Genomic DNA, 12,960 nt, shown 5'->3' with positions numbered 1-12,960 from the left:
ATTTGAGGGAAATCACCTTGCAGCTCTATGGAGATAGAGTGGGGCAATTCCTAATAAAATAAACCCAAAGCATAACTTTGAAAATCACATAGGTGGAGTGACTATGCATAATAGCTATTATGGATTCTTGGCTAAGTGGTAGAGTTTAACTGGTTTCTGAGCGATTATCTGTATCAACATGTGATCACATTCTATCTCTACTCTCATCATCACCAAAACTCTTGCCAACTCATGTGTCACCTCAAGACAAAATTTCCGAATTTACTTCAAGGGGCTCTCAATGGAGGTAGGCGTGGTGATGTAGAAAAGGAGTGATTTGCAGGTGTAACTTATCAGGACATTAAGGTAGCATCAGCTTAAGGTAAAACACTATGGTTTATCAAGAGCCTATAAACCCATAAGAAACTTTAGAACACTTTAGAGAACTTCATACTGCAGGAAGGGTATTGAGGCTTTAGGCTCATTACAACACAGAAGGAGGTCATTCAGCGCATTGACATGCTGGCTCTCTGTTGAGCAATTCAGTCAGTCCCATTCCTCCACTTTATCCCCATAGAGCTGCAAGTTGATTTCCCGCAAATGCCCATCTAATTTCATTTTAAAATCATTCATTGTCTCTGCTTCTACCACCCTCATGCGCAGCAAGTTCCAAGTCATTACCACTTGCTGCATAAAAAAGTTCTTCCTCATATACCTCCACCCCCCAGATCTAGCATCTCTTGCCCAAAACCTCAAATCTGTGTCCTCTAATTATTATACCATGAGCTGATGGGAAAAATACACACATTAATACAATTTGGAGCAAATATAGGCTACTCGGCCTCTTGAGCCTGCTCCTTCATTAGTTCAACGCAGATTTCAGGTTACTATGATATAAGCGTGAAAGAATGGGATCAAGTAGATAGAAGCAGATTATTCTTTAGTAGTTGAGGGATCTAAACTGAAGGGCCATTGAGACAAGATTAAAAATACAAAATTTAAAACAGAGAACAAAATAAACTTATTTGCAAAGAATTGTGAGGATGAAGAATTCACTTTCAGGGTTAGTGGTAGAGGCAGATGCTATATCAACATTTAAGATTAGTTTTGATATGTGGATGAAGGGATATGGCAAGATGCTGGGTAAATGTGATTTGGATCATTTGCTTTTGTGTAAGGTAAACATCAGTGCAGACTGATTGGGCCAAATGGCCTGCTTCCATGCATTTATATACATTTAAATCAATCCCCTTAACTTTACTTCCAGTTCCTGATTGATGTTTGTCACTGTTCCATATTATGCCCTGATATGCTTTTGTTACATAAAAGGAACTACGGTAAGAGTAAGCAATAATTATTGTCAGAGCGTCAGTAGGCTTAGAGGCAAACATTCAGGCAAAGTTGGGCAATCTGCAGTCTGTTGCTACACACCATTTCAGATTAATTTTCAACAGAAGCACACGTAATTACAATACCCTGGCCTGTTTACGTTTAAAATATTTGTAATGGAGACAAATGACATTTGTGAAACATTAGAAATGCATTCAAAATTTATTTGATTGGTGTATTTGAGACTATATGGAACTCTGGAGCTTGGGGTGGTGAGAAGGGAAAACAAAACTATGCCACGGAAATACGTTAGCTGCCACTATGTTGGCAGAGTTTAACATAGGCCATACATATGCTGTCTGTGAAATTTAGCATTCCCCACAGAATGAGAAGTTGTAGCAGTCTTACTACAATCTGGCGCCAATCCAGCTCAGTGGTAATTTATAATGAATTGGGTTCTGTGCCTAGGTGACTAAACAGTGTAGAGTGGACTGGTAGTGATTCATAAATTCTGAGATAGAAAGACTGTCAATAAGATACTAAGTTTTCAGTTTAGTTTTATCACAGACTGAAAGAAAATATATTGTTTAAAACAACAAAGAAACCAACAGAATACCTTAAAAAACTCCTTTTTTCAGTTTTGGGAGGAAATAGCAGGATACTTACAATATAGGATTTCATAGTCTCCCGAGTTAGACATTATGAAATTTGTATCTGGTGACCAGTCAAGGTGTGTAATATAACTGGAATGTCCCTGAAGAAAGGGGGAAAAAAAATCATAAAACCAATTAATAGATTATATGTCAATTACACCTTTTTTAAATTGGGTAAAAAAAATAGTAGGAATGCAACAGCTATCAAATCAAGTTTCAAAATGTTGACCAGACAATACAATTGAGCTTCAATTGTCCACTACTATTTGTCCTTTGCATTGCTAGAATTGAATATCCGGCTGCAGAAAATGGGTGAGAGTCTTGACAGAACTCTGTCCACTTTGCATGGAGTAATTTTTTGAGGTGGTTCCAGCAGTATAGGAAGCACCCATCCCAAGCAGGCATGCACTTCATGGCAACATTCACTTTAATCTCTGATATTTGGGGATGCAGGATAACATTGCTCATAGATGCCCATGCAAAATAGAAAGCATGGATTGCTAGGGAGTTCGATATACCTGATTTAAAGATAAGTACATTAAATCTGCAAGATTTAGTCACATTGTATTTTAATTATTTTCCTGTTTTCTTCTGCAGACACTTAGGTTTGCATGAGGTTTTGTGCGTATTGTTCAAATTTCCTTTTGCTCCTAGCACTAATTCTGGTACCAATGAGTTTCAATGCTTGGAACAGGAGCAGGAGGCTCTAAAGAGAGGTGTCAGGCAAATTAAGCTGTAAAAGAAGTGTTTGTGGTCCTCTCACTAGACTGGTAGTGGCAAACTTGGTTTTGGCAGACAATTAGTGTTTGCAGTGGTTCATCTTCACAAAAGAAGTTAAGGCAGCACTCTAAGGATATGACTGACTAGCCATGATGTTGTATATGATGCATTCAGTAGCAAGGCTTGAAAGGCATGTCAGGTGATCAGCAGGCAGTGTACTCTGATTAGCTTCACCTACCAAGATGCCAGTCATATTTACAGGTCCTAGCACATCTACACTGGCAATGGCTGCAGGGAACTGCTTACATAGAATCCAGATCAGGCGCAATATGCAGAAATGCTACCATGTGAAAGAAGGACCAGCACATCCAGTGACAGTATCATTCAAACTATGGGTTGAAGCTTGACGCTGCCTGGTCCATAGGCATGCTGCAATACTGCCAATTATGATGGTGTCATTAGAATGGCACAGTGGGTCACTGCAACCATTGCATGCCGCACCACCTCCATATCAGCAGCTATCAACTAGAATATTATTTGCTGGACTGCCATGTTACTTACCTAGAGGCTTGTGGTGTTTCCTTTCCCTTAATTTTTGCCAGTCACTTTTCAGTTCTCCTTTCCTCTTTTGATTTCGGCAAAGGCAACCAATGGGGTTCAAGTGCCTTATGAGCCTTTCAAAAAGCTTTAATAATTGTTGCTTCCTTATTTCAACATTTCCCTTTATCAGTTTGCCTTTAAGTTTCAGTTACAGACAATTATAGGCTTTTCTATTTTCAAAGTGCTTCATGCACCCCTCCAAATCTTCATCTGAAATAACACATGAGCTAACCTTCGTGAACTGGGTGCAACTAGTATATTTCCATTTGGGTCTACCTCAAACTTGCCACTAGCCATTAGGGGTTAAACTGTGTTCGCATTAGAAAATTGCGTTTATTTTTTCCTCAAAATTTAATTCCTTAAAATTAGGTGCATGAGAAGAGGGACAGCTGTACCACTGAGACAGCAAGAAAAACAAGTCACTACAAGTCTGTGATTCTCCAAACACTGGTTTTGTAATGAGATTCCATCAGAATGAACATAGACAGAAATTTTCTTAAGGACAAGGGACAGAAATCTCATCTACTCTTAAAATGTGTTTGCACACCATTTGAAGAATAGCACATTAAATAAAAATTGACATATTTAATAAGCTTCTTTTTAGGGGGAAAAATGGGCTTCAGTTGCAAAGGAATTTTTATAGCCTTGCTTTGTTCTTTTTAACAGACTGCTGTAAAATGCTAACTATTCATTTCTGAAAATCTGCCACATGTCTTAGAATAAATTTATCACACAAGATTACTGAACTGAACCATATCAATCTTTCCAAACAACAGTTTTAGCAAAGTACAACCTACAATGGCCAGTAAAGGGATATACTATTAATGCCAAATTTCACTTGTGCTGTATTTTTGAGGCAATAAGATTTTCCTTAGCTGTAAAAGGGAAAGCAAATAACAGTAAATTTATTCAGGAGAAACAGGTTTAAACTCAGAGGATAGGAACCATCTAGCAAAGTAAAATCATGTGAGAAAGATTAAGGCTGTTCACACAATTTAAAAATCACATTTAATCTTGCAACACATTTTTAAACATTAATCTTGATGTTGATCATATATTTAATATAATTACTGCAGCTATTTTATTCAAATTTATGTAACTACTTATGCCCAATGTGATTCTTTGCACAAGATAGGGTACTTGCAGCCTAAATTCAGTGAAATTGTGTTTTTTGCCCCCAATACACAGTGAACTAAATCTTCCTAAATGACTCTTCTGCACAGTAAGTTTAACCAGTCCATAAAGACACTGGTCAATTGCTTGGTCTTCATTACCAAATCCCATATATATTACAATTTCTGTTAAAAGGGGTAGACTAGGAACTTGATTAATCAGGCGAAAAACATACCTCCAATCATAGAGCAGACTAAAATATACTTCTGGGCATATCAGCTATTCTATCATACCTGAAAACAATGTTTTCAAACCTGACATAGTACAGTGGTTCTCAGACTTGAATCTACAGAGACTTTCCAGCAGGTCCATGATATAACCTCAAGAGTAAGATTCAGAGACTTTAAGAGGACAGGGCTTTTCAAGGGTGTCAGCTTACCTACTTTTACCCATAAGCCTGTAATGAATGACTACAGGAAATGGTCCAGAGTAAGCGAATGAGTGATGGCTGGAGATGGGCTTGGTGAGAGGTAGGAGTGGAGTGTGGCTGTCAGGCGAGTGGAATGGGGAGTGCTGAAAGCAGCATGAAGATTTGCATTGTAAATAATCATCTGGTGGTCTGCTTATTTTTGCTGATTTCGTGTTGATCACTGGAACAGGATTTACTGAATTGGTTTGTAGTGCCAGTGAATTTTGTATAGGTTATTACATTTGCCGGTTACCCTATATCAAATATTTTCATTGATATAGTATTATAATTTAGATATGGCTGGGACAGGGGAGGGGTAGAATCTGTGATCATTAATCCAAGGGATCCTTCAAGCAGAAAAGCTCGAGAATCACTGACATAGCAGAAATAAGAGTTATAACTGAGAATGTCCCAATACAAGCCTCAACTTGCAATCTCTTAAAGTGCAAGCTCCTAGGTTGTTAGGTGAGATCAGAAGCACAATAAGGAAACCAAGGACTTGGAACAACCATTTCAATGATACAAGATATTTCAGACATCTATCCTGCTCTGGCAGCTCCTCTCCACCTTCATATCCACAGATTTGGCAACTATTGCTAAATTGTAGTTTAAAGCACCCAGATTCATAAGAGTGAGCAAGGCCTCAGACCAATTTGTAGATGAAGGCTTTGGTGGCACAGGCACTGAGCCTGAGGCCTCCAGTGGGATGCTGAAGGCACTTAGTGCATGGGTCACTGAATCCATTCTTTGCTTGACGCACTGCCAGGGGTAATTAAAACATGCCTGATGTGATTGCGCCTCTCTGCCTCATGTTTCACTTGCTGTGGACTCTCATGCTAATCACAGGCTTTGTGTGGTAACTTCTGTGACTGTCACATTAGAAAAGTAATTGCCAAAAATAGTTAATGCACTAACACACTGAAGTTAACTGATTATTTGGCAGCCCTAAAAAAATTGCAACATTTGCATGTTATTACAAAAATGTCATTTATCTTGAAGTTGATATAGCTGAACCGATGAATTGTTAGTAAGAATTCAGCCAAAATTCCTCAGTTAATAAGACTTCACTGATCATCTTACATTCAGTTTAATTTCTCTGCAATCCAGAAGCTGAATTCCAAAAGTTAAATGTTTTTGTACCATCATGAGCAGCTTATTGCCATTCTGTGAGAAATTTGGCAGCTGTATAAAATTCCTTTGGCTGAAATTTGAGCTTTGAGAGCAGGCTGGATTCTTGTTTGAGAAAGCCAGAGCTTTAACCTTTGTGACTAATCATTCTTACTGAAAAGAAAGCAAATCACCAATTTATGTTTATTGAGCTTTACTGATGAGAAATCCAGATTTCTGTATTACACATACAAACAAAAATCAGATTTTCCTAAAAAGGAATTTAAGAGTTTCAGACATTACAATGACCATGCTCAATCACTGTGGAGCAGCAATCAACAAAATAAATGCAACACTGAACAAACCAGTAGAGGACAAATTTGAGGAAATCATGCTTAAATTGTAGTGCTCTTGTCAGAGCACATCTTGAATGAACAGTTCTGATAACAGAAGCAGGGAAACATTTAAGTTAGAAGACTGATCCATAATTCTTGTGGATTGAATTATGTGGAAATACTGAACAGGCTTGTTTAGAGATACACAATACAGTAAATAGTATTGTTCTAAAGTGTATGCAGGAAAAGAAGGACCTGGGGAAACATGAGCATCGATCTTTGAAGGTGGTAGGATATATTGAGAGAGTGGTTAGCAAAGCATATGGGGTTTTAGCCTTCATAAATAGAGCCATTGGATGCAAAAGCAGGGAAGTTATGCTGAACTTTTGAAAGCTCTGGTTAGGCTCCAACTAGAATACTGCATCCAGCTCTGGTCACCACACTTGATTGGGTGCAGAAGAGATTTATCAGAATGGTTCCGAGAATGAGGGATTTTAGTTCCAAGGTTAGATTGGAAAAGCTGGGGTGATTCTCTGAGATGGTAGATTGGATAGAGGTGTATATGATGATGACAGGTTTGGATAAGGTAGTAAAAAAAAAAACCAGTTCCCATTAGCTAATGGTATGAAGATGAGGGGACACAGATTTAGGATTTGGGCAAGAAATGCATGGGGGATGTGAGGATGAGCGTTTTTTATGCAGCGAGTGGCAATGATCTGGAACCCACTGTCTACAAGGATGGTGGAAGCAGAGACAATGAATAATTTTGAAACGAAATTGGATGGGAACTTGAGGGAAACAAATTCCAGGACTATAGGGATAGAGCATTGGGGAATGGACCTGAATGGATTAGAACATAAGAAATAGGAGCAGAAGTAGACTGTATGATTTACTGAGCCTGCTCCGCCATTCAATACGATCATGGCTGATCTTCGGCTTCAATTCCACTTTCCCGTCCTCTCCCCATATCCTTTTATTCCGAAAGACCAAAAATCTGTCTATCCCAGCCTTAAATATATTCAACAATGGAGCATCCACAACTCTCTGGGGTAGATAATTCTAAAGGTTCGCAACCCTTTGAGTGAAGAAATTTCTCCTTATCTCAGTCCTAAATGATCATCCTCTCCTCACTCATTCCTCTTTCTCAAGGCATTTCCTCATATCTGAGCAGCCAACACTCACACTCACCCTCACTTTGTGCCATCTCATACTCATCTGTCAAAGTCACCTTCCATAAAATGTTGCCCTTCCCCTCTCTCATTTCTAACACTCACAATGCTCTGCTTTCTTTCCTTGCAGAAGACAGTGCACAACTCCAAGGAATGGCAGAGAGTGGGGGGTGGTGGGAAGAGGGCCCTCTCAGCATGGACTCAATGGGCCGAATGGCTTCCTTCTGTGCTGTAATGACTCTAAGACTTCTCTCAGAAAATCAAGTTATCATGTTTACAGCACCTCAAAAAGCACTTATTTGGTGTTGAAAAGGTGCATCACAAAAGTATCAATTTTATTTTTTTCCTCAATAGTTTTTCCACAGCTGTCGCCATTGATCAAAGTCTAGTGGCTGGTCTAACAGTAAATATATTTCTAAGGGATTAAAATACAAATCACAGGGACCTACATGTTCTTATCCAAACACCATATGATGTATGTTAAACATTACTTTTGATAAATTAATTGTAAATTTAATTGTCTTAACAGCAAGTTAACTCAACATTTTGTAGGCCAAGGTTAAAGTCATGGTAATAAAATTACATTGGATATTTCAACAGCTTTTTACAGCATGAGCATTTCTTTCAACCTCAATGGTTTGCAAGCTGAAAGTATAAAAAACAGGTCAACACAGGAAGACATACACTTTCCTGCACTTGCTCTAATCTAAAAGTTACGTTTGCATTCCTGAGTCAGTTGGGTAAAAACGTATGATTTTCTGGAATGATAGTTCTGCAACTCATCATTTAAAAGGAAAGTTAAAAAAAATGGAAGTGCATTTTCTGAAAGTCTATGCATTTGCAAAGCATGCTTGGTAAGAAATCAGTAAATGTCCATACTTCTCTCTTTAATTCCACCTCATATTAAACATTTTTAGTACTCACTCACAGTGCATTTTCCTTGTCTGCCGTATTTTCTGCCATTTTCGGCTACTGTGTAGATGTAAATAAAATTGTCATGGGACCCCACTGCCAAGTAATTGCCATCTGTAAAAGAAATAAAAAACATTCAACTATACATATATTAGCAAATTATAGCCATGCATTTTCAGCACATCAAGCTCCGTGAATATCTAAGACAGAAGAGCTGCTGTTGAGCATTCTAGAAGAATGGTTAGCAGTAGTTTGAACAACATATTAAGCAATTTACTGAAACGATAAAATGGATCCCTCTCCCCCTCCGCCCAAAATATTCACACACTTCACTTCTATGGTGGGTTGCTTGCCATAATACAATCTGGGGCACAAATTATATCATAATTTGTATCAATAGTGCTCTGAGCTCAGCTAGCGTTAGTTACAATTTAAGCCAAATGTGCCCACTCAAAAATTTGAAAGCTGAATTATCTAATTGGGCTCAAGCCCAAAAGAATTGGGGCAGAGCAAAATTCATGCCTGCCCTATATTGCTGAGTGTTAACCAAGCTGTCATTTCTGGGGTCAGCATCATTTTAAGAAATAAAAGAAGAAAATTCTGGAAATACTCAGCAGGTCAGGAAGCATCTGTGGAGAGAAAAACAAATGAACTTTTATCACGTTATTAAACTGAACTGCCAAACATGGGTGCTGATGGCTGGCCTTGAAGAAAGCCACATAGAGATCTAGGGGTCTTTGTGGCAAGAACTTTACCTGTCTCACCATGCAATTGATTGTAGTACACTGTAACCTATTCAATCTGGAATGCTTGGTACCAAGTCATCTCTGGATTATAGAATGACTTTAGAATGCCTAACCACAAGTATGTGAACCGGAAAATATCGCAGATATGAGTATTTACCTGAAGCATATGGTAAAATATAAAGCAGTAATAAAAATTGGTTTCCAAAAAATAGAGTTCCAGCTTGGAGAGGTTACAGTATCTTTTTTTATGGAGATTCCCAGCATGGATCTGCAGTGCTATCATCATGTTGTCTAAGCACCAGCCACATTAAAGAATTCTCACAGACCGCCAACTAGGGAATGAAAGACACTAAAAGCCAAATCACTTCCTAATTTTACATGCAGTAAAATAAAGATTAGGGCATACACATGAGATGAAAGCAGAAGCTGAAATATCATGAGAACTTATAAAAAATCAAAAAATCTAGCAATTAAATCATGAGACATTTATTAACATTCCACCAATAGAAATTATTTTGGGGTCCAGATCTGTTGTTAAGTGATAGTTGTTGCTCTGATCAGCATTGAAAACCCAAGTACACCTGATTAACAAGGTGTAACTTCTTATGTGATTACTAACAGCGATATAGGAGCAGAAAAGGGAAAGTTCACACCACATTAACAGGTTTCACTGATTACTGCCTCTGGGGATGGGGAGGTCAGGGTGCATAACACAGCCTGTTGGAGCAGTGAGTGATGGACCACAACTTTAAGATTTCTGCATTGCGATCAGTTTCAGAGTGTAATGGTGGCAAACACTGACAGTTTGCCATCAAAAACACCTCACAAAATCCAGACCTTACTTTCTCTCCACAGATGCTGTCTTTCCAGCATTTTCTTTTTTGTCTTCAGATTGCCAGCATCTGCAATATGTTGCTTTTTTCTCTTTTTAACAAGTTGGATCTGCTCTGGGTATTGGGAAAGCCTCAGGTTTAAAGTTTGCCTATTGGGAGTTGCAGGTTGGAAACAGGAATTAAAGGTTTCCAATATGTTAATTTGCCAGGAAATATCTTAGTAGCTTTTGCAGTACCAAAGTAATTTTGTAAACGCTCTAGGGAACCCCCACTTCCTGCTGAATTCTGCTATAAAATAACTGGTGGTTAGTAAAGGAGGGAGGCCTCTTTGGAACAGTGATATAGAAGGCACCAAAGAGATTTACTTGGGCCCAGCAGTTAATATCAACACCCTGCACATGTTATTTAGGACAAGAAAAACTTTAACGACCATATAAAGACAGGCAAGGTAAGAATATTCATCCATATCTAAGAATGCACTATACTAAGCATGCCTGCCACTTTTACTAACTTTCTTCCCACACTGTGTCCAAGTGTCTTAATTGGTTATCAATGTCCACGATGTAGTGCACCTTATTGCCCCATCTTTCAATCTAAAATGTTTCCTCATTCACACTTTTACATGCATTTACTCCAAAAATGCTTTGCACTGTCTATGTATTGATATCTGTATTTTACTGCAGCTATTAAGAACAAAAGGCAGTTCTTAAGTTTTGTATTCTTTTTTCAAGAGAGCACATAGGAGAGCCAGAGTGGATATTTGCTCTCAGCTCCTGCTCTTTCTAATCTCCGCTCTAACTCTTGGCTCCTGCTCTTTCCAAAGCGGAGATTGGAAAGAGCAGGAGCTGAGAGCCAGAGTGATGATTCGGGAGCCAGAGTTTTAAAATCAACAAACAAAAAATCAAGGAGTGATGACATAGGACAGCAGGCAGGTGGACTGGTTGCTGAGTTTTACTGTTTTTTTGTCACTAAGCTAGGAAACTTGCTTTACTTTACTAAATTACTAACTAAATTTGATGAGTGAATTAATTCATAGAACTCAAATAGCCAATTAAGTAACTAATTAATTAATCAAAAAGTAAATTAAGGTTAATAGACATGGCAGAGCAGATGGTGTGCCTTAACTGCAGCATAAAGTGCAATGCTCAAGGCAGCCAGCAGCCATGACTGAACTTGCTGTTGCCTTGCATAGTGGAGCAGGCAGGAGAGCAGAGAGCCAGCAGCCTCCTGATGCATACATGTGGCCAAACAGTTACTTAACCAAGGTACTTAACCTGTTCTGCTCAAGCAATGGCAACTTTCTGCCACTGCTGGAGCACCTCAGTTGAAATAACCTGTTTTTTTCAATGTTAATTCAGCAGCTACATCACGTTATGGCTCCCTGCAGTGCTCCCAACATGTTTGCACGAACGTGCCCCAGACCATTTGCTTTTCCCATTCACCATTATGAAAATTTACTTCTGGCTCTCTTCAGCCCATTAACAAGCTCTTCAATGAGCAGTTAATTGGAGGCAATCAGGTTGTCAGCTCCTCCTGTTCTAGCTTGCCCTCGCTTTGAAAATTGCAGCATATTCTTGAGGTGCCAGAAGACCAACATGCCCTTTGGGAGTGTTATTTTCAAAGCCTGTCCACACTTAACCTTGCCTCCCTGGGCGTTTGAAAATCCATCCCCTGCTGTGTGTTTGTCTTCATGGTAGAGGAGACTAGAAACATTCTGGAAATAATGAGGAACCAAGGGTCTACTGGGAGTAAGGAACTTAAAGAAATCAGTATAAGATAATAAATAATACTGGAGAAATTAATGGAATTAAGTGGTGACAAATCTCCTGGACTTGATGACCTGCATCCTATTGTTTTAAAAGTGGTAGCTGCAGTCCTAGAGAATGAATCTTCGAGAACGGTTTCCAAAGATCAGAAGGCAGCAAAGATAACTCTGCCATTTTAAAAAAAGAGGTAGAGAGAAAAAAGGGAACTACAGTCCAGTTAGCCTAACAGAAGTCAGCAAGAAGCTAAAATCTATTAGGGATGTGATAACAGGGCACTTATATATAAATCATAATGTGAAAGGGAAATAGTGTTTAACAATTCCGTTCAGGGTTTGAGGATGTAATTAGTAGGGTATATTGGGGGGAAACCTGTATATTTAGATATTGGAAAAGTGTTCAATAAGGTGCCACACAGATTATGACAAAATTGGGTCTCATGGGATTGGACAGGTTAAGTACCTTGTCATTAATTGTTTGGCCACATGTATGCATCAGGAGGCTGTTGGCTCTCTGCTCTCCTGCCTGCTCCACTGTGCAAAGAAACAGCAAGTTCAGTCATGGCTGCTAGCTACCTGCACTTATTCCCTTTGTTTGCAGAGAACAGGTCCTGCGGATGACTGTACATTGCTTTTAGCAAGTGTAACTCTTTCGAGTACATTCACAGTTCTTGACTTTTTTTTTGTTCAAAGTCCTGGAGTGGGACATGAACCCACAACCTTCTGACTCAAACTCTTTCGAGTTATCAACAGTCACAGATTGCAACTCTTTCGAGTACAATCACAATTCTTGGTTTCCGGGAGTGGGACATGAACCCACAACCCTCTGGTTCAAAGGCGAGGGTGCTATGAACTGAGCCACAGCTGAAGGCACTGCCATGTCTATTAACCTTATTAAACTTTTTTGATTAATTAATTACTTCATTGGTTTTTAGTTCTATGAATTAATTCACTCATCAAATATATTAGCATAGATTGAGAATTGGTTAATGGACAGGAAACAGAATAAGTGGGATGTTTTATGGTTGGCAGGCTGGTACCGCAAGGATCAGTACTTGGACCTCAGCTATTTACAATCTATATTAATGACTGACATGAGGGGGCTGAGTGTAACACATCCAAGTTTTCAACAATAGAAAATTAGCTGGCAAAGTAAGCAGTGAAGAGGACAAAGAGTCTACAGAAGAATATAGACATGTTGGGTGAGTGGGCAAGAAAATGGCAGATGGAATA

At 38.9% G+C, this 12,960-nt stretch overlaps 1 protein-coding gene across 5 annotated transcripts in view; it reads right to left on the bottom strand.

Moving 5' to 3' along the window:
* Positions 1–12,960, bottom strand: part of eml4 (EMAP like 4) — a 367,604-nt gene that overhangs the window by 20,653 nt on the left and 333,991 nt on the right. For 4 of the 5 annotated variants that reach the window (XM_078557148.1, XM_078557147.1, XM_078557149.1 and 1 more), the window contains 2 exons: positions 8,403–8,500; positions 1,975–2,062 (listed from right to left, as the gene is read on the bottom strand). In XM_078557148.1, the coding sequence (XP_078413274.1) occupies positions 1,975–2,062; positions 8,403–8,500 (186 nt within the window). Of the gene's footprint in view, positions 1–1,974; positions 2,063–8,398; positions 8,501–12,960 lie in introns of all 5 variants that reach the window. The other variant, XR_013578703.1, reaches the window with a different exon arrangement.

This window comes from Cetorhinus maximus, chromosome 14, assembly GCF_964194155.1.
Source record: "Cetorhinus maximus chromosome 14, sCetMax3.hap1.1, whole genome shotgun sequence".
Lineage (NCBI taxonomy): Eukaryota > Metazoa > Chordata > Chondrichthyes > Lamniformes > Cetorhinidae > Cetorhinus > Cetorhinus maximus.
The sequence above is the reverse complement of the archived record's forward strand: the minus strand, read 5'-3'. Positions and strand labels throughout refer to the sequence as shown.